The sequence below is a fragment of the Rhipicephalus microplus genome, chromosome 2 (assembly GCF_043290135.1).
Source record: "Rhipicephalus microplus isolate Deutch F79 chromosome 2, USDA_Rmic, whole genome shotgun sequence".
In the NCBI taxonomy this organism is placed as follows: domain Eukaryota; kingdom Metazoa; phylum Arthropoda; class Arachnida; order Ixodida; family Ixodidae; genus Rhipicephalus; species Rhipicephalus microplus.
This window is the reverse complement of record NC_134701.1, coordinates 300,984,360-301,010,772: the sequence shown is the minus strand read 5'-3', so window position 1 is coordinate 301,010,772 and position 26,413 is coordinate 300,984,360. Positions and strand designations below refer to the sequence as shown.

At 47.2% G+C, this 26,413-nt stretch overlaps 1 protein-coding gene across 1 annotated transcript in view; it reads left to right on the top strand.

Moving 5' to 3' along the window:
* Positions 1-21,038: 21,038 nt before the first annotated feature.
* The window catches only part of LOC119178747 (nurim homolog), a 66,831-nt gene continuing 61,456 nt past the window's right edge, over positions 21,039-26,413 (top strand). Inside the window, exons 1-2 of the mRNA XM_075882544.1 lie at positions 21,039-21,172; positions 21,300-21,460. Coding sequence (XP_075738659.1) covers positions 21,328-21,460 — 133 coding nt within the window. The 5' untranslated portion in view covers positions 21,039-21,172; positions 21,300-21,327. The remainder of the gene's footprint in view (positions 21,173-21,299; positions 21,461-26,413) is intronic.

Sequence of the window (26,413 nt, the reverse complement as noted above, 5' to 3'; positions counted from 1 at the left end):
GTCTGTCATAAATGCGGACAATGCTGCAAATGTAAACTTTATTTCTTATTCTGGTGTCGTTGCTATGTTGTTGAACTCAAAGACTAAGACTTCTTGCGGTCCCGAAAATATCCCCAAGATATTTCTACGTCGCTTTGGAGAGTCTGTTGCAAAATACTTACTCGTCATTTTTCGAGTCTCTCTGTTGTCAGCGGAATCGACAGATGACTGGAAGTCGGCACGAATAGTTCCTATATTCAATAAAAGTGACCGTCTAGTACTACAAAATTATCGACCGATCTCCTTAACATCATCATGCTGTAAGCTTATCGAACACATAATAACTCATAAATTAAATGAATTCTTAGAAGAACGCTCAGTTTCAACAAATCATCAAAATGGGTTTTGAAAAGGATTTTCTACTACAACACAATTGGTTACTATCGTTCATACCTTTGCAGCTTGTCTTGATGCTAACGGCCAAATTGATGTAATATTCTTAAACTTATTTATTTATTTATTTATTTATTTATTTATTTATTTATTTATTGTACCCTCAGGGCATACAGCATTATAGAGGGGAGTGGGTTTAGAAGACAAAAAATACAATTGAAAGGTGAAAAACAAATCACATTCAGTACATGCGTACAGCACTCGAGAACAACGTGTAAATGACAACGCTTGCACAATATCTAAAAAAAAATACAACATGGCACAACGAATCTGCGATACACAAATGAACGGTAACCGAACAGCAGCAAACAAAACCAGGGAAAAAAATGCGTTGAGCACATCAATGCATAAAATTTTCGAGTGCCGCCCGAAAGCGTTCCTGATTAGTAATCGTGACTAGTGACGCAGGCAGGTTCTTCCAATCATGGCATGTTTTTGGTAAAAAAGAATGAGAGTATGTTACGGTGTTTTGGCGCGGAATATGAAAAAGACTACAGTAAAGCATTCGACACACTTCCACGCGATAAACTAATTATAAAGCTTCGGTTAGTTGGCATACCAGAATTATTTATCTCCTGTATCTCAGCTTATCTACTCAATCGCAACCAATTTGTTCAGGTAGGAGAAAAACAATTGGGCTGCCTTCCAGTGACTTCTGGCGTTCCGCAGGGGAGCATCCTAGGCCCCCTTCTCTTTCTGGTCTACATTGATGACATTGTCAATGTAATTTGCACCCCGGTACAAATTCGTATATTTACTGACGACTGCGTTTTGTTTAGAGATGTAACCTGCATTAATGACCAATGTGACTTTAATACTAACTTAGGCAATGTATCAAAATGGTGTGAACAATGGGGAATGCTTCTTAATGCAAACAAATGTGTGTATCTCCCCATAACGCACAAAAAAGTCCCATTAGACTGCACATACAATTTAGCTGAAGCACCTTTACTTAAAGTAGCCTCCTATAAATACTTAGGCTTAACGTTAACAAGTACCTTATCCTGGAATTTGCACATAAATAACATCTGCTCTGCCGCTTTCCGTAAATTATGCCTTCTCCGTTAGAAGGTCAAGAGTGCTCCGCCTAGAGTTAAACTCCTCTCCTACTTTTCCTTAATTAGGCCTAAACTTGAGTACGCCTCCATAGTTTGGGATCCCCACACAAAAATTAACGTTCAAAACCTAGAAAGAATTTAAAGAAAAGCAGTACGATTAATATATAGTAAATTTATGTCAACCGACTCCCCCACCACATTACTAACGGCAAATGGTATAGAACTATTGCAAATTCGAAGAAAAAGAAGTCGGCTACAGTTTCAGCACGAATTTCGGCGATGGAATCGCCCAACACCGGCAGGAGTCGACCGTTCCTGCAGTAGCTGGCGCTTTCGATTGCACGTCCTGTGAGAGGGGTTGGCCACACTCATCACCTTTGGTTCTTTATTAGCGGTAGAATTTCTTTTCGCTGATTTTTCAGGAGCCATCCATGCCAGTCTCCGGTCCCGGCCAGTCGCCCTGCTGAATTGGTACCACTGGAGTGTTTCCTTAAGAACGGCGTAAGCAGTTTGCCCGTCGCGCTTGTGCTCGCTGATGGTGGAGCCATTCGGTTGAGTGAAACGGAGGTGTTTCAATGAGAACTTCGTAACATAAGCGGTCATTTTCTGGACATCTCGTAGGTGAGGCGTTTCGGCAAGACTGGCATACTATGCAGGTCTTCAAATATTCAATGCTTAACAGACTTACTGGCCGCCACGAGATTTACGTTCATTGCTGTTCGCGCTTTTATCCCCCCTCATCTTGCTTGCGTGATGGGAATTGTTCGTGGTGTTCCAACTAACATTAGTCCTGAAGCATTCTTAAAGATGGTCTCTCCGGCTGGCGTGATATCTGTCTACAGATGCACCAGACCTGTAGGTGATACATGAGTCCCTACTGAAAGCTTCATCGTTACCTTTGCTGGTCTCACACGCCCCTCTGAGCTGAAGGCCTGGCCTTATCTATTCCGTGTAGAGGCATTGACACCTCGCCCACTGCAATGCCGTAACTGCTGGCGATTTGGACATAGCGCTAATGCTTGCAGGTCCTCATTGAGATGTGCGAATTGCGGTGGGGCACATGCCGCATCAAATTGTCAGGTAGACAACTGCAGGTGTTGCCTATGTGATGGAGCACACAGAGCCACGGACAATAGCTGCCCTGCTAGAAAACGTGAAACACAAATTCTAGATATAATGAAAAAACGCTGTTGTTCTCGGTCTGAGGCAACATCCTTCATTAAAGAGCGCGAAGTGGGGTACGCTGCTGCTACGTCACGCCAGTGTGGGTCAATTGAAGCGACGGTCGCTTCCGCAGTGTCGGAAGCGATAGATAAGGCCATGCCAATGATTATGGAACGGCTTTTCAACACCTTTGCTGAAGGTCTGACCAAGATGCTCGCCGCCAGGTTAAGCAGCCTTATTCCCTCCTTCGCTGCACACACTGTCACGGTCCAAGGTGAAGCTGAGCATCTCGACAATGAACAAAATAATCGGCGTCAAGAAGATGTTACCCCAGAAACGCTCGTCAGCGCTCAGTCGGCGACCCCTGTGGGGCCCAGTGGGTCGTTTGATGACATGAGGCTTGGTAATATCATTCATAAACGACGCAATGCTTCATTGTCTCCAACCAGTTTGCCAATGTCGAAACCAAAAGAAGTTATTACTGATACCAACAACGAGCAGGACGTTTTGCGTTCTGCAGTCGAGTCAACTATATTGAGTCCATCATAGCGCCTGTAAATGTTCTCCAGTGGAATTGTCGTTTCTTATCTTCCGCTTACATAGATCTTATTTATCTCACACAGCAAACAAATCCGAATATCATTTTACTTCAAAAGTCTTGGCTTTCAGTAAACCAAACATTTACACTGAAATATTTTCGAACTGTTAGACTGGATCGGCCAGGCAGAGGAGGTGGATTATTGGCCCTAATATCTTCAAAAATGTGTCATCATGTTATTGTAACTTTTGAACATATTTGTCCGGATTGTGAATTGTTATGAATAGATTGTTTGTTACCTGACTCCAACAGGATTACAGTGATTAATGCGTACTTTCCGAATGGAGTAAGACGCACAGATCACCTAGATTGTGTTATCAATAATTCTTCGTCAAATTCAATTTTAATGGCTGGGGATTTTAACTCGCATCACGCTTCTTGGGGGTTTAAAACAGATGGATGTGGCAAAAGATTGTGGAATTGGTAGCAGGATAATAATTTTCGCTCTCATAACTCTGGGCAAGTTACCTTTCTACGCGGGATAAGCTCGTCAACATTAGACCTAACTTTTTCGTGTGGCCAGTTTACAATTTCATCGTGGGAAACGTTTGATAATGAGACGAGTAGTGATCATGTACCGATTACCTATGAAATAATGCTACCACAACTCACCCCTGCTATCCGGCAACAACGGTTCACCAACTATAAAATTTATAAAACTGTTTTAAACTCCGCGCTCTCGTCATTGAGAGGACGCGTCGGACAGCAACGAGCTGCTTCAGTAGTAGCGTGTCTAAGTGACTCTGTCCAGCCGGCAGAGTTTTCTGTTAAGTACAGCAGCACACCGTCAAATTCAGTTTGGTGGAATGAAGATTGTACGCTTGCCTATAGGTGACGTAAGGCTGCTTGGAAACGTTTACGCCACAACCATACTCCGAAAAATTGGGTTGACTATAAATTCCACGCAGCGCTGTTTAAACGTACAGTTGCTATAGCTAAAGATAAACACAATTCTGAATTATATTCGTGTTCATCAAAACCTTATAAGAGATCTGCCCTGTACAGGTTTCTACGGAACAAAAAATCGACGCAGGTACCAGCATATTCGCATTTAGTAGTGCTGTCTCCTAAAGAGACAACAGATTTGTAAGAGGGCATCGCGAAAGGACTTGAAGCACGTTTCGCTTCGTCATGCTTGAGACCTGTGACATTCAAAAACGCAACCTCGGACTTTCGGGAAGTCACTATGGTGGAACTGGCAGATGTCATACTTACTGCAAAGCAAGCGACTCCCGGTACAGGTCAGATTACAAACTCTATGATTAAATTGATATTTAATTCCCATACCGATGAGCTTTCGAATATTGTTAACTGCTCCTTACAGCACACATGGATTCCAAGCGCATGGAAAATTGCTAAATTTGTGTTGCTGCGAAAAAACCCAAGCCTCGGATATGTCCTGGATAACATTCGGCCAATTTCACTTACTTCAAACCTAGTTAAAATAATTGAAAGAATTCTTCATAGAAGGCTCAGTGAATTCATCGCTCGTCAGGACATCCTTTAACCAAGGCAAGTAGGATTTAGACAGGGGTGTTCTATATGGTCGGCTCATGTTGATTTGGAAAGCCGCATTCGCCTTGCAAAAGTATCTGGTGACCTTTCTGCATTAGTCACGTTAGATATCGCAAAAGCCTACGATAGTGTGAAACACACTACATTAATTTCAAGAATAGTGGACTGTGAGGTGCCCAAGTACATTATATCTTGGGTTCAGGAGTTTCTCTTTAAGAGACAATTGTTTTGTTGCCACGAGGGAATTACTTCTGCCTTATATAAGCAAACAAGAGGTGTTCCGCAAGGATCAGTCCTGTCACCTCTTTTATTTAATATATTGTTGCGTACATGCACGAAGACAAAGAAGCGTATACGGTGAACGCACTTGTCGCCCAGAGCGAGAGAGGAAGAAGAGGATCAGAAGAATCTCCCAGGAAAACAAAACAAAACAAAAAGAATCTTTAACCAGTCGGCCGCTTCTGAGCTGCCCCTCACGACCTAATAAACGGCCTCTTTCAACGTCTACCAGTCTCTTTCAAACGTAACAGAGTGGTGGAGGTGCTGGGTAAGCGCTTCAACTACGGAACGATCACTGCCACAGCTTCGACGAAGCCGTCGACTTGCCGGTCTCCCACCATCTGCCGTGAGTGACTTCGACATGCCCGAAGAAGCAGGCGTTTCCAGGACGGCACCATCTGGCCCGCTTCCGTACTACTGAGTTCCACCGCCCTTCGGAGGAAAAGCCGAAGAAGATGTCGACGCCTGGCTCACCAAGTACAAACGTGTGGACAAGCCCAACGGTTGGGATGCAGCCGCTATGCTAGCCAATGTAGTGTTCTCCCTGACCGACACCGCACTGGTATAGTACGAGAACCACGAGGACGCACTCACGACGTGGGATCTTTTTGTTGGAGAGCTCAGGGCGTGTTTCGGCGACTCGGTTGCTAGAAAGAAGCGGGCTGAGCAAACAATATCGCAACGGGCACAGCTACCCGGTGAGACATGCACCACTTACATAGAAGAAGTGTTAAGGTTGTGCAAGGTGGTCTGTGCTACCATGTCGGAAGAGGACAAAGTTGGGCATCTGCTCAAAGGGATAGCTGAGGACGTGTATAATTTTCTAATTGGAAAAGAAAGTCTCAGTTCTGTGTCCGACGTCATTCAGCATTGCCGAACGTTTGAAACGCTCAAGATGCGTCGAATTGCGCCCAAGTTTGGTCGGCTGGCTAACGTTACAACTGTTGCCAGTGTGGACACGAATCCTGGCCTCGACCTTTTTTCTACCATTCGACAGATTGTTCGTGAGGAACTGTCCGCCGAGAAATGTCGTGTTCGACAGCTGACCATCGCGAGTTGTGTCTGCCACGTGAGGCTATGGATGTGCCTCCTTTGACCCCATGGCAACCGACGATGAGCGCGGCAACTGTGGAGTACAGCCCAGCCCCACAGTCAAGGATGACAACCAGATTTCCCGCGTCACGGTATGACCGACGCTCTCAGCGCATGCCTCCTCGACACCCGACGTCTCGGTACGAATCAACTAACCAGTACATCCGTCACACAAGAGCAAATAATGACGCTCTATTCATCGATGAGCGACCGACGTTTCGACCTCGGCCGGTGTGCTATTCCTGCGGTGTGCCAGGCCAGATATCGCGATTTTGCAACCGTCGGGTGACTCCTCGGTATCACCAACCATCTGACTTTTCACGACCCTTCGAACAGCCTCATGGTGTCCGGCGGCCGGCCCACATACCACCTGATGACAACTATTGGCTCAGCAGCTTCCGCAACCACTCCCCGGCATCTCACAGGAGTTTAACGCTCCCACCGCGACCTCGTGCTCATCGTTCTCCTTCATCGCTGCGTCGCAAAGCGCCCTCTTCGCCACCTGAAAACTAGCCAGCGCGGCCAATGGGGGTGAGGTCGCTGGAAACGTGCTACTGAGAGAAATACCTCTTGTGCGTATGTTTAAAAACAAAGCGCGTGTTTTGGTGGATCATGTGCCTGTGATGGCCTTGGTGGACACAGGTGCTACGATTTCCGTGATGAGTGCTTCCTTTAAAGACGTGCTAGGGCGGAAAGTTATTTTTACCTGGGATGAAACTTCGACGTTCTCTGGAGTGAGTGGAAAGCCATTGCGCCCTATTGGTGTGTGTAGTGCTGAGGTATTTTTGGGAGGCTTTATGATAACGACAGAGTTTGCGATTATTCCTCGGTCGACACATGATGTCATTCTCGGCATGGACTTCTTGCGAGAATGTGGTGCCACTGTAGACTGTCGCACGGGGAAAGTCTTTGTGAGTGGCCAGATGCCTTCAGAACTTCTGGAAACTCCGGCGAATGACCAAACTACGATGTGTGTCTGTGGCGATACGTTCATACCTGCGTTGTCTACCGTACGTGTTCCTGTTGTTTGTCGCGGCGCGGATTCTGACAGATTCGATGCGAGCGTAGAATATCAATGCACATAAACTGCGTGAAGAAGAATGTGTTGGTTCCCCATTGTGTGGTGTCGATTGATGAACACAACTCTCGTCTGGATACTGTTTTGAACTGCATCCGAAACACTGGACTAATTTTAAACTCGAAGAAATGCCACTTCGGAGACCGCCAGACGCTTGTGCTCGGGCATCTCGTTGACAAGGATGGCATCCGCCCTGACCCCCAGAAGACAGCAGCAGTTGAGGCGTTCAATGCGCCGCGTTCCGTCAAGGAGCTTCGTAGTTTCCTGGGGCTTTGTTCGTACTTCCACCGCTTTATTCCGAAGTTTGCCGACGTTGCGTATCCTCTCACATGCCTCTTACGAAAGGACAACTCCTTTGAGTGGACTCCGGAGTGCGATTCTTCATTCCGTCAATTGAAGTTTTTGCTGACGCCACGACCCGTCCTTCAGCACTTCAGTCCTTCTGCTCCGACAGAGCTTCATATGGATGCTAGTGGCATAGGGATTGGAGCCGTTCTAGTACAACGTTATAGCGACCGCGAACACGTCATCGCATACGCTAGTCGCTCCCTAAGCAGGCCGGAACAAAACTACACTGTTACGGAACAAGAATGCCTGGCGGTATTATTTGCAATTCAGCGGTTTAGGTCTTACCTGTACGGACGGCCATTCACAGTTGTAACCGACCACCACTCGTTGTGTTGGCTTGTCAACCTTCGTGACCCTTGTGGCCACCTTGCGCGCTGGGCACTCCGGCTACAAGAATACAGTTTTACCGTCGCTTACAAGAGTGGTCGTCGACATGCTGACGCGGACTGTCTTTCACGTATGCCACTTAGCACAACAGACTGTGAATCCGAGTACCTTGACCAGCTTGTAGCGTCTGTGTCGCTTACGTTCCCGGACTATCCCAGTTTCAGAGCAGAACAGCGGAAAGATGCTAAACTAGCACCATTATTCGCCACTACATCCGCTTCCACTAGTGCACGCCGTTTCTGTATGCATGATGGACTGTTGTTCAAAAGGAACCTCTCCAGCAGTGGCGCGCGTTTCCTTCTAGTGGTCCCAGAGAGCCTGCGAACAGTTATTATGAGTGTCATGCACGACGACCCTACATCTGGACATTTAGGTTTGGCGCGGACGCTTCACCGGACTAAAGAGCGCTTTTATTGGCCTGGTATGCAGAAGTCTGTTGAGAGTTATGTGGCAAGCTGCATGCAATGTCAGCGTCCCAAACGTCCATCAACTGGTCCAGTTGGTCTTCTACAGCCGATGCCTACTCCAAGCGCACCTTTCGAATAAGTGGGCATTGACTTTCTGGGCCCCTTCCCAAAATCGGCTAAGGGCAACCGATGGATAATTGTTTGCGTCGACTACCACACACGCTACTGCGAGACGGCAGCCGTCCCCTCCGCAACTGCCAGTGAAGTCTCGTCGTTTTTGTTACAGTACGTCATCCTCCGACATGGCCCACCTCGCCTGATTATCAGTGATCGTAAACTAGCCAGCGCGGCCAATGGGGGTGAGGTCGCTGGAAACGTGCTACTGAGAGAAATACCTCTTGTGCGTATGTTTAAAAACAAAGTGCGTGTTTTGGTGGATCATGTGCCTGTGATGGCCTTGGTGGACACAGGTGCAACGATTTCCGTGATGAGTGCTTCCTTTAAAGACGTGCTAGGGCGGAAAGTTATTTTTACCTGGGATGAAACTTCGACGTTCTCTGGAGTGAGTGGAAAGCCATTGCGCCCTATTGGTGTGTGTAGTGCTGAGGTATTTTTGGGAGGCTTTATGATAACGACAGAGTTTGCGATTATTCCTCGGTCGACACATGATGTCGTTCTCGGCATGGACTTCTTGCGAGAATGTGGTGCCACTGTAGACTGTCGCACGGGGAAAGTCTTTGTGAGTGGCCAGATGCCTTCAGAACTTCTGGAAACTCCGGCGAATGACCAAACTACGATGTGTGTCTGTGGCGATACGTTCATACCTGCGTTGTCTACCGTACGTGTTCCTGTTGTTTGTCGCGGCGCGGATTCTGACAGATTCGATGCGAGCGTAGAATATCAATGCACATAAACTGCGTGAAGAAGAATGTGTTGGTTCCCCATTGTGTGGTGTCGATTGATGAACACAACTCTCGTCTGGATACTGTTTTGAACTGCATCCGAAACACTGGACTAATTTTAAACTCGAAGAAATGCCACTTCGGAGACCGCCAGACGCTTGTGCTCGGGCATCTCATTGACAAGGATGGCATCCGCCCTGACCCCCAGAAGACAGCAGCAGTTGAGGCGTTCAATGCGCCGCGTTCCGTCAAGGAGCTTCGTAGTTTCCTGGGGCTTTGTTCGTACTTCCACCGCTTTATTCCGAAGTTTGCCGACGTTGCGTATCCTCTCACATGCCTCTTACGAAAGGACAACTCCTTTGAGTGGACTCCGGAGTGCGATTCTTCATTCCGTCAGTTGAAGTTTTTGCTGACGCCACGACCCGTCCTTCAGCACTTCAGTCCTTCTGCTCCGACAGAGCTTCATATGGATGCTAGTGGCATAGGGATTGGAGCCGTTCTAGTACAACGTTATGGCGACCGCGAACACGTCATCGCATACGCTAGTCGCTCCCTAAGCAGGCCGGAACAAAACTACACTGTTACGGAACAAGAATGCCTGGCGGTATTATTTGCAATTCAGCGGTTTAGGTCTTACCTGTACGGACGGCCATTCACAGTTGTAACCGACCACCACTCGTTGTGTTGGCTTGTCAACCTTCGTGACCCTTGTGGCCACCTTGCGCGCTGGGCACTCCGGCTACAAGAATACAGTTTTACCGTCGCTTACAAGAGTGGTCGTCGACATGCTGACGCGGACTGTCTTTCACGTATGCCACTTAGCACAACAGACTGTGAATCCGAGTACCTTGACCAGCTTGTAGCGTCTGTGTCGCTTACGTTCCCGGACTATCCCAGTTTCAGAGCAGAACAGCGGAAAGATGCTAAACTAGCACCATTATTCAACACTACATCCGCTTCCACTAGTGCACGCCGTTTCTGTATGCGTGATGGACTGTTGTTCAAAAGGAACCTCTCCAGCAGTGGCGCGCGTTTCCTTCTAGTGGTCCCAGAGAGCCTGCGAACAGTTATTATGAGTGTCATGCACGACGACCCTACATCTGGACATTTAGGTTTGGCGCGGACGCTTCACCGGACTAAAGAGCGCTTTTATTGGCCTGGTATGCAGAAGTCTGTTGAGAGTTATGTGGCAAGCTGCATGCAATGTCAGCGTCCCAAACGTCCATCAACTGGTCCAGCTGGTCTTCTACAGCCGATGCCTACTCCAAGCGCACCTTTCGAATAAGTGGGCATTGACTTTCTGGGCCCCTTCCCAAAATCGGCTAAGGGCAACCGATGGATAATTGTTTGCGTCGACTACCACACACGCTACTGCGAGACGGCAGCCGTCCCCTCCGCAACTGCCAGTGAAGTCTCGTCGTTTTTGTTACAGTACGTCATCCTCCGACATGGCCCACCTCGCCTGATTATCAGTGATCGTAAACTAGCCAGCGCGGCCAATGGGGGTGAGGTCGCTGGAAACGTGCTACTGAGAGAAATACCTCTTGTGCGTATGTTTAAAAACAAAGTGCGTGTTTTGGTGGATCATGTGCCTGTGATGGCCTTGGTGGACACAGGTGCAACGATTTCCGTGATGAGTGCTTCCTTTAAAGACGTGCTAGGGCGGAAAGTTATTTTTACCTGGGATGAAACTTCGACGTTCTCTGGAGTGAGTGGAAAGCCATTGCGCCCTATTGGTGTGTGTAGTGCTGAGGTATTTTTGGGAGGCTTTATGATAACGACAGAGTTTGCGATTATTCCTCGGTCGACACATGATGTCGTTCTCGGCATGGACTTCTTGCGAGAATGTGGTGCCACTGTAGACTGTCGCACGGGGAAAGTCTTTGTGAGTGGCCAGATGCCTTCAGAACTTCTGGAAACTCCGGCGAATGACCAAACTACGATGTGTGTCTGTGGCGATACGTTCATACCTGCGTTGTCTACCGTACGTGTTCCTGTTGTTTGTCGCGGCGCGGATTCTGACAGATTCGATGCGAGCGTAGAATATCAATGCACATAAACTGCGTGAAGAAGAATGTGTTGGTTCCCCATTGTGTGGTGTCGATTGATGAACACAACTCTCGTCTGGATACTGTTTTGAACTGCATCCGAAACACTGGACTAATTTTAAACTCGAAGAAATGCCACTTCGGAGACCGCCAGACGCTTGTGCTCGGGCATCTCGTTGACAAGGATGGCATCCGCCCTGACCCCCAGAAGACAGCAGCAGTTGAGGCGTTCAATGCGCCGCGTTCCGTCAAGGAGCTTCGTAGTTTCCTGGGGCTTTGTTCGTACTTCCACCGCTTTATTCCGAAGTTTGCCGACGTTGCGTATCCTCTCACATGCCTCTTACGAAAGGACAACTCCTTTGAGTGGACTCCGGAGTGCGATTCTTCATTCCGTCAATTGAAGTTTTTGCTGACGCCACGACCCGTCCTTCAGCACTTCAGTCCTTCTGCTCCGACAGAGCTTCATATGGATGCTAGTGGCATAGGGATTGGAGCCGTTCTAGTACAACGTTATAGCGACCGCGAACACGTCATCGCATACGCTAGTCGCTCCCTAAGCAGGCCGGAACAAAACTACACTGTTACGGAACAAGAATGCCTGGCGGTATTATTTGCAATTCAGCGGTTTAGGTCTTACCTGTACGGACGGCCATTCACAGTTGTAACCGACCACCACTCGTTGTGTTGGCTTGTCAACCTTCGTGACCCTTGTGGCCACCTTGCGCGCTGGGCACTCCGGCTACAAGAATACAGTTTTACCGTCGCTTACAAGAGTGGTCGTCGACATGCTGACGCGGACTGTCTTTCACGTATGCCACTTAGCACAACAGACTGTGAATCCGAGTACCTTGACCAGCTTGTAGCGTCTGTGTCGCTTACGTTCCCGGACTATCCCAGTTTCAGAGCAGAACAGCGGAAAGATGCTAAACTAGCACCATTATTCGCCACTACATCCGCTTCCACTAGTGCACGCCGTTTCTGTATGCATGATGGACTGTTGTTCAAAAGGAACCTCTCCAGCAGTGGCGCGCGTTTCCTTCTAGTGGTCCCAGAGAGCCTGCGAACAGTTATTATGAGTGTCATGCACGACGACCCTACATCTGGACATTTAGGTTTGGCGCGGACGCTTCACCGGACTAAAGAGCGCTTTTATTGGCCTGGTATGCAGAAGTCTGTTGAGAGTTATGTGGCAAGCTGCATGCAATGTCAGCGTCCCAAACGTCCATCAACTGGTCCAGTTGGTCTTCTACAGCCGATGCCTACTCCAAGCGCACCTTTCGAATAAGTGGGCATTGACTTTCTGGGCCCCTTCCCAAAATCGGCTAAGGGCAACCGATGGATAATTGTTTGCGTCGACTACCACACACGCTACTGCGAGACGGCAGCCGTCCCCTCCGCAACTGCCAGTGAAGTCTCGTCGTTTTTGTTACAGTACGTCATCCTCCGACATGGCCCACCTCGCCTGATTATCAGTGATCGTAAACTAGCCAGCGCGGCCAATGGGGGTGAGGTCGCTGGAGACGTGCTACTGAGAGAAATACCTCTTGTGCGTATGTTTAAAAACAAAGTGCGTGTTTTGGTGGATCATGTGCCTGTGATGGCCTTGGTGGACACAGGTGCAACGATTTCCGTGATGAGTGCTTCCTTTAAAGACGTGCTAGGGCGGAAAGTTATTTTTACCTGGGATGAAACTTCGACGTTCTCTGGAGTGAGTGGAAAGCCATTGCGCCCTATTGGTGTGTGTAGTGCTGAGGTATTTTTGGGAGGCTTTATGATAACGACAGAGTTTGCGATTATTCCTCGGTCGACACATGATGTCGTTCTCGGCATGGACTTCTTGCGAGAATGTGGTGCCACTGTAGACTGTCGCACGGGGAAAGTCTTTGTGAGTGGCCAGATGCCTTCAGAACTTCTGGAAACTCCGGCGAATGACCAAACTACGATGTGTGTCTGTGGCGATACGTTCATACCTGCGTTGTCTACCGTACGTGTTCCTGTTGTTTGTCGCGGCGCGGATTCTGACAGATTCGATGCGAGCGTAGAATATCAATGCACATAAACTGCGTGAAGAAGAATGTGTTGGTTCCCCATTGTGTGGTGTCGATTGATGAACACAACTCTCGTCTGGATACTGTTTTGAACTGCATCCGAAACACTGGACTAATTTTAAACTCGAAGAAATGCCACTTCGGAGACCGCCAGACGCTTGTGCTCGGGCATCTCATTGACAAGGATGGCATCCGCCCTGACCCCCAGAAGACAGCAGCAGTTGAGGCGTTCAATGCGCCGCGTTCCGTCAAGGAGCTTCGTAGTTTCCTGGGGCTTTGTTCGTACTTCCACCGCTTTATTCCGAAGTTTGCCGACGTTGCGTATCCTCTCACATGCCTCTTACGAAAGGACAACTCCTTTGAGTGGACTCCGGAGTGCGATTCTTCATTCCGTCAGTTGAAGTTTTTGCTGACGCCACGACCCGTCCTTCAGCACTTCAGTCCTTCTGCTCCGACAGAGCTTCATATGGATGCTAGTGGCATAGGGATTGGAGCCGTTCTAGTACAACGTTATGGCGACCGCGAACACGTCATCGCATACGCTAGTCGCTCCCTAAGCAGGCCGGAACAAAACTACACTGTTACGGAACAAGAATGCCTGGCGGTATTATTTGCAATTCAGCGGTTTAGGTCTTACCTGTACGGACGGCCATTCACAGTTGTAACCGACCACCACTCGTTGTGTTGGCTTGTCAACCTTCGTGACCCTTGTGGCCACCTTGCGCGCTGGGCACTCCGGCTACAAGAATACAGTTTTACCGTCGCTTACAAGAGTGGTCGTCGACATGCTGACGCGGACTGTCTTTCACGTATGCCACTTAGCACAACAGACTGTGAATCCGAGTACCTTGACCAGCTTGTAGCGTCTGTGTCGCTTACGTTCCCGGACTATCCCAGTTTCAGAGCAGAACAGCGGAAAGATGCTAAACTAGCACCATTATTCAACACTACATCCGCTTCCACTAGTGCACGCCGTTTCTGTATGCGTGATGGACTGTTGTTCAAAAGGAACCTCTCCAGCAGTGGCGCGCGTTTCCTTCTAGTGGTCCCAGAGAGCCTGCGAACAGTTATTATGAGTGTCATGCACGACGACCCTACATCTGGACATTTAGGTTTGGCGCGGACGCTTCACCGGACTAAAGAGCGCTTTTATTGGCCTGGTATGCAGAAGTCTGTTGAGAGTTATGTGGCAAGCTGCATGCAATGTCAGCGTCCCAAACGTCCATCAACTGGTCCAGCTGGTCTTCTACAGCCGATGCCTACTCCAAGCGCACCTTTCGAATAAGTGGGCATTGACTTTCTGGGCCCCTTCCCAAAATCGGCTAAGGGCAACCGATGGATAATTGTTTGCGTCGACTACCACACACGCTACTGCGAGACGGCAGCCGTCCCCTCCGCAACTGCCAGTGAAGTCTCGTCGTTTTTGTTACAGTACGTCATCCTCCGACATGGCCCACCTCGCCTGATTATCAGTGATCGTAAACTAGCCAGCGCGGCCAATGGGGGTGAGGTCGCTGGAAACGTGCTACTGAGAGAAATACCTCTTGTGCGTATGTTTAAAAACAAAGTGCGTGTTTTGGTGGATCATGTGCCTGTGATGGCCTTGGTGGACACAGGTGCAACGATTTCCGTGATGAGTGCTTCCTTTAAAGACGTGCTAGGGCGGAAAGTTATTTTTACCTGGGATGAAACTTCGACGTTCTCTGGAGTGAGTGGAAAGCCATTGCGCCCTATTGGTGTGTGTAGTGCTGAGGTATTTTTGGGAGGCTTTATGATAACGACAGAGTTTGCGATTATTCCTCGGTCGACACATGATGTCGTTCTCGGCATGGACTTCTTGCGAGAATGTGGTGCCACTGTAGACTGTCGCACGGGGAAAGTCTTTGTGAGTGGCCAGATGCCTTCAGAACTTCTGGAAACTCCGGCGAATGACCAAACTACGATGTGTGTCTGTGGCGATACGTTCATACCTGCGTTGTCTACCGTACGTGTTCCTGTTGTTTGTCGCGGCGCGGATTCTGACAGATTCGATGCGAGCGTAGAATATCAATGCACATAAACTGCGTGAAGAAGAATGTGTTGGTTCCCCATTGTGTGGTGTCGATTGATGAACACAACTCTCGTCTGGATACTGTTTTGAACTGCATCCGAAACACTGGACTAATTTTAAACTCGAAGAAATGCCACTTCGGAGACCGCCAGACGCTTGTGCTCGGGCATCTCGTTGACAAGGATGGCATCCGCCCTGACCCCCAGAAGACAGCAGCAGTTGAGGCGTTCAATGCGCCGCGTTCCGTCAAGGAGCTTCGTAGTTTCCTGGGGCTTTGTTCGTACTTCCACCGCTTTATTCCGAAGTTTGCCGACGTTGCGTATCCTCTCACATGCCTCTTACGAAAGGACAACTCCTTTGAGTGGACTCCGGAGTGCGATTCTTCATTCCGTCAGTTGAAGTTTTTGCTGACGCCACGACCCGTCCTTCAGCACTTCAGTCCTTCTGCTCCGACAGAGCTTCATATGGATGCTAGTGGCATAGGGATTGGAGCCGTTCTAGTACAACGTTATGGCGACCGCGAACACGTCATCGCATACGCTAGTCGCTCCCTAAGCAGGCCGGAACAAAACTACACTGTTACGGAACAAGAATGCCTGGCGGTATTATTTGCAATTCAGCGGTTTAGGTCTTACCTGTACGGACGGCCATTCACAGTTGTAACCGACCACCACTCGTTGTGTTGGCTTGTCAACCTTCGTGACCCTTGTGGCCACCTTGCGCGCTGGGCACTCCGGCTACAAGAATACAGTTTTACCGTCGCTTACAAGAGTGGTCGTCGACATGCTGACGCGGACTGTCTTTCACGTATGCCACTTAGCACAACAGACTGTGAATCCGAGTACCTTGACCAGCTTGTAGCGTCTGTGTCGCTTACGTTCCCGGACTATCCCAGTTTCAGAGCAGAACAGCGGAAAGATGCTAAACTAGCACCATTATTCAACACTACATCCGCTTCCACTAGTGCACGCCGTTTCTGTATGCGTGATGGACTGTTGTTCAAAAGGAACCTCTCCAGCAGTGGCGCGCGTTTCCTTCTAGTGGTCCCAGAGAGCCTGCGAACAGTTATTATGAGTGTCATGCACGACGACCCTACATCTGGACATTTAGGTTTGGCGCGGACGCTTCACCGGACTAAAGAGCGCTTTTATTGGCCTGGTATGCAGAAGTCTGTTGAGAGTTATGTGGCAAGCTGCATGCAATGTCAGCGTCCCAAACGTCCATCAACTGGTCCAGCTGGTCTTCTACAGCCGATGCCTACTCCAAGCGCACCTTTCGAATAAGTGGGCATTGACTTTCTGGGCCCCTTCCCAAAATCGGCTAAGGGCAACCGATGGATAATTGTTTGCGTCGACTACCACACACGCTACTGCGAGACGGCAGCCGTCCCCTCCGCAACTGCCAGTGAAGTCTCGTCGTTTTTGTTACAGTACGTAATCCTCCGACATGGCCCACCTCGCCTGATTATCAGTGATCGTGGACGACAATTCACAGCGGATGCCATGGAAGAGCTACTCCGTTTATGTGAATCCCGCCTGCGTCACTCGACACCATACCACCCCCAAACTAATGGGCTGACTGAGCGTACCAACTGCACCCTTATCAACATGTTGTCTATGTATGTCTCATGCGACCACAAGAACTGGGATGACGTACTCCCTTCCATTACTTACGCGTTCAACACCGCGAAGCATGAGATTACAGGCTATAGCCCTTTCTTTTTGCTTTATGCACGTTCGCCCCGGCACACAATCGACACAATATTGCCTTTCTGTGACCACGACAACGTCACTGTCGCCGAGACTCTCTGCCTCGCGGAAGAGGCGCGTCGCATAGCTCGACTAAGCACATTGGCATCGCAAGACAAAGCGAAGGCACGCTATGACATTCACCATCGACCAGTGATTTATCGCCGTGGTGATCTGGTGTGGTTGTGGACTCCGATGCGCAAGCGTGGGTTATGCCAAAAGTTTTTGGCCACTTACGATGGACCTTTTGTCATCGTCGACAGACTTACAGAGGTCAACTATGTAATAGCTCGTCTCACGGCGAGTGGTCGACGAGCTGCCAAAACTCAAGTGGTTCATGTTGCGCGCCTGAAACTGTACATGCCACGACAACGCGACTGACTCGTCTGACTCTGTTACGTTTGAAAGAGACTGGTAGACGTTGAAAGGGGCCGTTTATTGGGTCGTGAGGGGCAGCTCCGAAGCGGCCGACTGGTTAAAGATCCTCCTGATCCTCTTCTTCCTCTCTCGCTCTGGGCGACAATTGCGTTCACCGTATACGCTTCTTTGTCTTCGTGCATGTACGCAACAATATTATTATCTTCCATTCCCGTTCATAAAAAATGTTCCTCTTTACGTCTACGCCGATGATATTGTTTTTTTCTCGTCATCCCGAGATATCAATAGTTTGTATCAAATCTTACAGTCATATTTGAGTGAGCTTGAGGTATGGCTTGGCGGGCTGTCTTTTTCACTTAATGTTAGCAAATTTGCTCTGCTTGTATTCCCTCTATCCGTTCCCGTATTTCTTTCACTGCATTATCGAAATGATCCGATTCCACAAGTAAAAGCGCTAAAATATCTTGGCATTGTTTACGTGGACAATTTAAATTGGCAGCAACAAATAGAATCAAACACCCGTAAAGCAGAAAGCGTCCTAGGATTGTTATGCAGGTTTTGCAATAAGAATTCAGGGATGCACAGGGATACGTTACTTATGATATACAAACTTTACGTACGCCCAATTCTGGAGTTTGGTTGCGTTCTGTTTTCCGGAAGTGCTGAGTACAAATTAAGACCTCTTATATTGCTAAAAAGGCAAGCTCTGCGGTTGTGTCTCGGGCTACCTAGGTGTGTCGCGAATAGCGTGATTTATTTGGAAGCTAGAATCATTCAACTTGATGCTAGATTTCGACAACTTACTGTGCAAACATTTTTAAAACTTTACGACGCGCCCCTTTTGTGTTCACAAACAGTTTTCATCAAACATCCAGTTTCTTTCTTTTAGCGCCCGTGGTTTCGTTATCAAAGACCCCAAGTCATTTTCGTCGAGTCTCTGTTATCAAATCTTCACGTTTCCCTCCAGCATTCAACTGCCCAAACCTAATGCTCGGTGCCAGTTGACTTAATTTTCGATGATATTTTTCCGAAAAATGCCAAGTTACTTCCAAAGCATGTTCAGGAGGGCCTCGTTCAAGACCATCTCAGTCATTTTCCCAAATACGTTGTAATTTCGACGGATGCAACGCAAAATCTTCAGAAGGCCGGAGTGGGTATTTTTTCTCATCAGCTTAATTGGTCTTTTGCGCTCCGATTGCCTGATTTCACACCAATTTATCTCGCAGAATTCCTGGCTATTACATTGGCTCTTCGAAAACTAAATTATCAGAAATCAAAAGCTATTATTATTTCAGATGCTTTGTCTGTATGTTCACATCTAACATCCGCAAAGCAGTCTCCTCTTCTCAGGATATTTTGGTCTCTCGTACCGCATAGCCTATCAGAAGTTCGGTTTATTTGGGTCCCCGGGCATGCTGGAATTGTACTAAATGAAATTGCTGATTCGCTCACTTCGGCATCTTTAAATTTCCCGGTGGTGCTAGCAGCTCCACAGTTTCCTTTTATCACTGCCGAACGATTCAAACGCCTGTTAATCTTAAAAATCAACGAAACGTCGCTCCTACAATCTGAAGAATTTCGGCACTTGCAATTCACATGGAACACCGCAAAATGCCTTTCCCGTCATTGAGAGGTGACCCTCACAAGCTTTCGCTGTAGAGTTCCTCGGTTAAATTTTTATCTCAACAAATCAGGATTTTCATTAACTAACCTATGTGCAGTTTGCAATGAACCGGAAACAACAGATCACTTTCTGCTCACATGCCGCCTCTTCGCCTCACTGCGCCAAATAATACTTGAAAGACCGATTGGTTTGCTTGGATTGCCAGTCAATACATCCACCCTATTATCCTTTGGAGCCAGTCAGTTGGGGGTGGGCCGCAGTGCTATTCTGTCAGCGCTACATAAATTCATTCAGGCAACCGGGAGGATACGCTGCTAGTGGTACTGCCAGATATATCCAATTCTTTGTTCCCTTCCTCATTCTTGTTAATTTCTTCTATATATTCTGGTTTATCAAATTCTTCTGCACTTTTTTCACGTTTTTTCAAAGGAACATTATTATTGCTCTTATCTAATTTATCTTTCTTTTTTTAGCTTGCGTTGTAAAAAATATCTATTACAAGGTACAGTGTGGCCAATCCCCCATGTGGGTATGAGCCAAGATCTCCTAGGCGACAAGACAAGACAAGTTTCTTTCAGACATAGTAAACCACAGGCTACCCAGACACCGCAGCATACGTATCCACCTTGTTAAGCAGACCCACTCGACACCACTATCTTCATTCCCTAACGCCAAGCTTCGCAAGGACTGATACTTTTCGGTACTCCTTCTTCCCACAAACAATAGATGATTGGAATAAACTAACCGAAGCAATTCCTCAACGCCCTTGACCATTTGTGCAAATACTCTTTTTCCATGACTTTCTTAGAATTGTATTATCACCTTGTTGTTCAATTGTTCCTTTTTTTTAAAGTCATAACCCCTCTGTCTTATATGCAAAGAAATTGTGTAAAAAACGCTTTGCAACCTTGTTTCATTCTGTTATTTAGTGTGTTTCATTTATGCTCACCCTGCTTGGACTTTTTGTTCACAGTATACTATAAATATGTAAAATAAATAAAAATTAACATTGTGTCAAAACACGGAAAAACGAGCCCCCAGGTATACACTCCCCCCCCCATATATATATATATATATATATATATATATATATATATATATATATATATATATATATATATATATATATATATATATATATATATATATATATATATATATATATCTGTGCGTGTGTGTGTGTAAAACAAGATGCGCCACTGCCTCCCCACACTTTTTACACTTAATATTAGAACTACGCATATAATACAAACCATCGTCATAAATTTGCTCGCTTGCAATGGCGTTACGACAATAGAGTATTTGGAAAGCAGCACAATTTAAGCTGTCGATACAAAATGAGAACTGGTTACAATGAATTTACGCAGATTAACAGACGGGCTATATATACAATCGGCACTTTTCAATATGTTTGTGTGTTGTTTTTAATAAGTTTAATATGTAATAAGCCTTTCGGAAAGCAATAAATATTATCTTCTGCAAAACTGGCATGATAAAACAGAGTCGTCACCAATCTTTGTTATGACAATGTTACTTATACTAACGCCTCCTATACTTTAAAGTACAGGAGGCGTTGCTTATACTCATGTTTCTCGTGAAACAATCAAGCGCATGTAGGCTCATATGAGGAACACTGTGCTCTGGATATCGTAGAGACTGCAGACAAAAAGAGCGTATGATTTAAACGCGGTTTTGATACTTCTCCTCTCTCTGTAGTTCACCAGTAGCCACTTATGGTGTAACGCAGCTCAAAGCGCTGATTGAGTAAGAAGCTTGACGGATAAGTGCAAATTCCGATTGACATTTTTTTTTTTTTTTCTGGGTCAGTAGGTTCTTGAAACCGTGAATGTATCGACGCGATTTCGGCGTGCCTGCATATTCACTCGTGCACCAATGCGCGTAGCAGGTGCGTCCACTGTTAAAGACTCAGAAACGCATTAAACGCGCTAACAACGAGCAATTACACGCTTCCGCATGCTCGGGCACGCGCGCTCCCATTGCAGACGCTCCCGAAATCTTCAGTACCATAGGACTACAGCGCCGCCGCTAATGTCACCCGCCGGAGAATCAGCCGATATGCGGCGTGGCCGCCTCGTTCACTTTACTGCCCCCTTCTAGTTCTAGTACACTGTAACGGAAGGATATTTAATAAAACAGCACAACGACTACGCATGGCTGTTCGGCGGGTTGTGAACGTCGCTGTGTCGATATTTGTGTCCGGTTTTGCCGTTTGTACTGCCGGCCAGCTTGCAAGTTTCCTCTCATGGAGCAGTTCAAATAATGCGGCGATCCAAGTATATCGCAGTGAGTATTGCATGCTACTACAAGCTGTAGTTTTACTCAACTGTACCCGTGCAAATGGTGCTCCGGGTACACAACACAACTGAAAGATCATTACACCCCGAGTAAAACATGTCGCAGGAATTGTAGCCAGAAAGAACCGCATACAAATGGGCACCGTTAATTTTCGAAAAGAAAATAATCGTTGTGTAGTAGTACGATCCCAATCACGGATATGGGGAGAAATGCGCGCCCTCCGTTCGTTCAACATTGGGTGCAAGTAGTTCGTTCTCAATTGAAGTCACTTGCATGCGAACTTTGGAATCACAAAATAAGGTACTTAGCAAGCTTTTTAAATCATATCGTGCTCAGCACTTGACTTTTTTTACTAGTTCACCAATGATTCGCATCAAGAATTCTTGCCCTAACACACGCACACATATCATGACAAACACAAAAGTGAAACAATTAATCCGTTTAAGGTAGGGGCGTGCAAATACTTGAATATTTGAACATTAATGAAATATAAAATAGCTCTGTAAAGCGATGTCAATCCAATATCTGATATTTTGTTCCTTGAATAGTCATTGCTAGATAATTGACTGTTTTCTAACAGCCTTGCTGCATCATCGCTGGGTGATTGCGAGGTAAATTGATATTTCTACAGTTTTCACCATAGCGTGCTATTTCGGCAATTTAAACGAGCACGTAGTTCTGCAATCCACACAGCTGTACCTCCCACTCGCTGCCCAGTATCGTACACCAATCAAATGAAATTTGGCGCAAGGTTTCCAATGAGAAGAATGAGAAGAGACAGAGTGCTAACTCTCAACTAAGTTTATTTTCATGAAGCATTCACAATATATAGGCTCTTGGAGTACATGTGCAGAACATTTCATTCAGCGCACGTGCAGACATGAACATTTTTGATAATGTAATAAACTGTTATTGCAATCATGATATCTGGGAACCAGCAACAAACAGATATGTCTGATGTAAGGACGTCGAAAAAAACCAAACACACTCAAGCCTGCGAAAAAAAAATGCGAGGAAAAAACTGCAAAAAAGGACAGACAGACACTTCGTAGCAACCATCTAAAGTACATCTAGATGCAACAGTTGGAATTCACTATTATGCATCAAAACTGAAGGCACGCTGATGCACGAGTTGCCTTTCTTCCTTATGTGAAAGGCTTCGAGTAACTCCCGCGCCAGCGCATCCTGGCTCCTTCCAAGTAGTCGCGTGCGATCAAACAGCGGCGTGCAGCCACACGAAGCACAGTGGAAGGGCAAATAAGACTCTGTTCCATTCCTAATTGATAAAGAATGCTCCCTTAAACGGTCATTTGTACAACGCCCTGTCTGGCCTATGTAGACCTTGCCATAGCTCATTGGAATTTCCTAAACAGTGCCCACGGCACAACGCAGGAAGTGCTTTTCATGCTTCTTATCGCACACCACCTTGGCACCTTTTGAAGAAATGCGGGCACAGAGCCTTGAAAGCTTATTCGGAGCAGAGAAGACCACCGGCACATGGCGCCCATTTGCAACTTTTTTCAGGTTGTGGGACGTTTTGTGCATGTATGGTACAACATGCAATCTTTTCCTCTGTCCTTGCAATGGCTTTACGGAACCGTAGAAATGACCATCCCAAGTTGACCACTGGCGGAGTTGTCTCGTACTTCAAGTAAGAACTTTCCCTTCTTCAGGCAGACAAAGAAAGCAGATTGGCGGTGATGTCCACTTCCAGTTTCCAGGACAAAGCCAGTTCTGCTATTATGAAAATTTTTGATCGTACAACTGTAAAAGCGTCAAAGGTAAAAAGTCATGCTGTTGAATTGTGCAAGAGTTTTAATTTAGCCAATCTTGCTAATTCAGTTTTTGAATGCAAGAAAACTTCCTTGGAAGCGTTTTTCAATGTAAAAACGCGCAAAGTTGACATGCCGTTTTGGTCAATTGTGACAGCAAATGGTACTTGGCAGCTGCAAGTGAGTCACTATCTGTTGAAAAATTTAAATAGGTTAGCGTTTGTAGATCCTTTCGCAACAAAAAGCTCCTGTGTTGTCATAGATTTCTTGAAAAGCAGAAGTGACATCAGTTATCTGGATCTTTTTTATTCAGTGCCTCATAATGAATTTTTATACTGTGTAAGGGACTGTATCGAGAAACATGAGGGCACAACATTTATAAATTCTTCTCGCGTATCCGTTTCCAACTTCATTTCACATTTAGAATTTTATCTTCGTAGCACCTTTGTCTCCTTTATTAATGGTTTTATAATAAAGAACTGTGACAGTCAAAACTGTTATTTGAAACTAGGTAGGAGCGTAGGCCTAGCCAGCGAAAGCAGCGATAACGTCCGGCGCGAGCGTCTCTTGCTTAGCACTGACGATGTGTTTTCCGAGCTATGCATGACCCACTACATTCATCATTACATATTTCCCCCTCGCTGAAGACGGAGCCAAGTAGGTGTTCTAAGGTGTTGTGAGAACAAGTGGTTCGTGATGCGGTTTGAGACGATCCACGTTACGATTTCGCGTCCTCGGAGACGCAGGTCCGGAGTAGGCGTGAGGGGTTCGATGAGGTAGTTGACAGCGGAAGTTTTCTCTATGACGCGATAAGGCCCATGTTACCTGCTGACGAACTTTGTAGATGTACCAGGAGGAGCAGTGGGAGGCACCCACAGCCAAACAAGAGAGTTGGGCGAAAACTGGTAGTGGGACCGTCCATCATCGTGACGAAATTTTTGTAGCCCTTGTTCTTGTGTTGTAAGGGTGCGGGCTAATTGTCAACATTCTTCCGTGTACCGAGTGGCTTCGGAAACTGGTGTTCCTTCGTATGAGTCAGGTCGGTAAGGGAGAATAGTGTCGATTGGAGATGATGGCTCTCGACCATAAAGTAAAAAGAAGGGAGAAAAGCCTGTCGTCGCTTGAGGTGCCAAGTTGTAAGCGTACGTTACATAGGTAAGGATAAGATCCCAGTTGGTGTGGTCAGAGGCGACATACATAGAAAGCATTTCGCCAAGAGTGCGGTTGAAATGTTCGGTCAAGCCGTTTGTTTGTGGCCGATATGCGGTAGTACAGCGGTGAATCACGTGGCATTCAGCAAGAAATTCTTGAATAACATCCGCGAGAAAGACGCAGCCTCGGTCACTCAAAAGTTCACGTGAAGCGCCGTGACGCAGAACAAAACGTTGCAGGAAGAAAGACGCAACGTCATGGGCCGTCGCGGCTGGTAGAGCGGCCGTTTCTGCATATCTCGTGAGATGGTCAATTTCTACAATTATCCAGCGATTCCCATCCGATGTGTATGGCAGAGGACCATAGAGGTCTATCCCAACTCGGTCGAATGGTCGCACTGGGCACGGTAACGGCTGCATTGGTGCAGTAGGACGGCTAGGATCGTGCTTGCGGCGTTGGCACTCTGTGCAAGATCGAATGTACTTTTGAAGGAATGTGTACATGCCACGCTAATAAAACCGAAAACGTAGCCTGGCGTAGGTTTTAAACAAACCGGCGTGTGCACACTGCGGATCGGCATGGAAGGCAGCACATATGCTGGCACGGAGATGCCTGGGTATGACGAGTAGCCATTTGCGGCCGTCAGGGTGGTAGTTGCGGCGATAAAGCATTCCATCACGGGTGGCGAAGTGAGAGGCTCGTCGGTGTAGCGCTCGAGATGGCGGGTGGACGAGTGTTTCAGATAGGTAATCCATCAGAGACGCAATCCACAAATCCTTGCGCTGCTCCACAGCCATGTCGATGGGTCCTGATAGTGGAAGTAAGTTGTCTTGGATGGAGACACTCGCAATATCAGCAGAAACAGGCGAACGCGAAAGAGCATCGGCATCGGCATGCTTTTGGCCTGAACGATAAATGACATGGATGTCGCACTCTTGCAGCCGTAAAGCCCACAGTGCCAAGCGTCCGCAGGGATCCTTGAGGGAGGATAACCAGCAGAGCGCGTGGTGATCGGTAACAACATCAAAAGGGCGGCCGTACAGATAAGGCTGAAATTTGGTAATGGCCCAGATGATCGCTAGGCATTCTTTCTCAGTTACCGAATAATTTGCTTCTGTTCTTTTAAAAGTGCAGCTTGCGTACGCAACAACATATTCTTGGTAACCAGGTTTTCATTGGGCGAGTACAGCGCCAAGACCGACACCGTTAGCATCCGTGTGGATTTCTGTGGGAGCACTTGAATCAAATGTCGCAGTATGGGTGGTGTTGTTAGCAGTCCACGGAGCATTGCAAAAGCACTGTCGCAGGCTGGAGACCACGCAGATAGATTGCGGTCTCCCTTAAGTTGGTCTGTCAGAGGTGCTATGATCGATGCGAAATCCCGGACGAAGCGGCGGAAGTATGAGCAAAGCCCAATGAAACTACGCAGCTCCTTGAGAGATGCAGGCCTCGGGAACTCGCTAACAGCACGTAGCTTAGCGGGGTCAGGGAGAACGCCATCCTTCGACACAACGTGTCCGAGAATAGTCAGCTTGCGTGCTCCAAAGTGACACTTCTTCAAGTTTAGTTGGAGGTCAGCTACAGAAAGACAGCCTAAAACCTGTTCCAAGTGACAAAGGTGCGTGGGAAAATCGGGCGAGAATACCACCACATCATCTAAGTAGTACAAACACGTGTTCCATTTGAGGCCTCGTAAGATAGTGTCCATCATGCGCTCAAATGTTGCCGGCGCATTGCATAGGCCGAATGGCATCACATTAAATTTGTATAAGTCATCTGGTGTAACAAAGGCAGTTTTTGGTCTATCATCCGGATTCATGGGCACTTGCCAATACCCAGAGCGTAGATCAAGGGAGGAAAAGAATTCTGCGCCTTGTAAAGAGTCAAGGGCGTCATCGATCCGAGGCAAAGGATAAACATCCTTTCGTGTTATTTTGTTTAGGCGACAATAATCTACGCAAAAGCGTAATGTGCCATCCTTCTTTTTAACTAAAACAACCGGCAACGCCCAAGGACT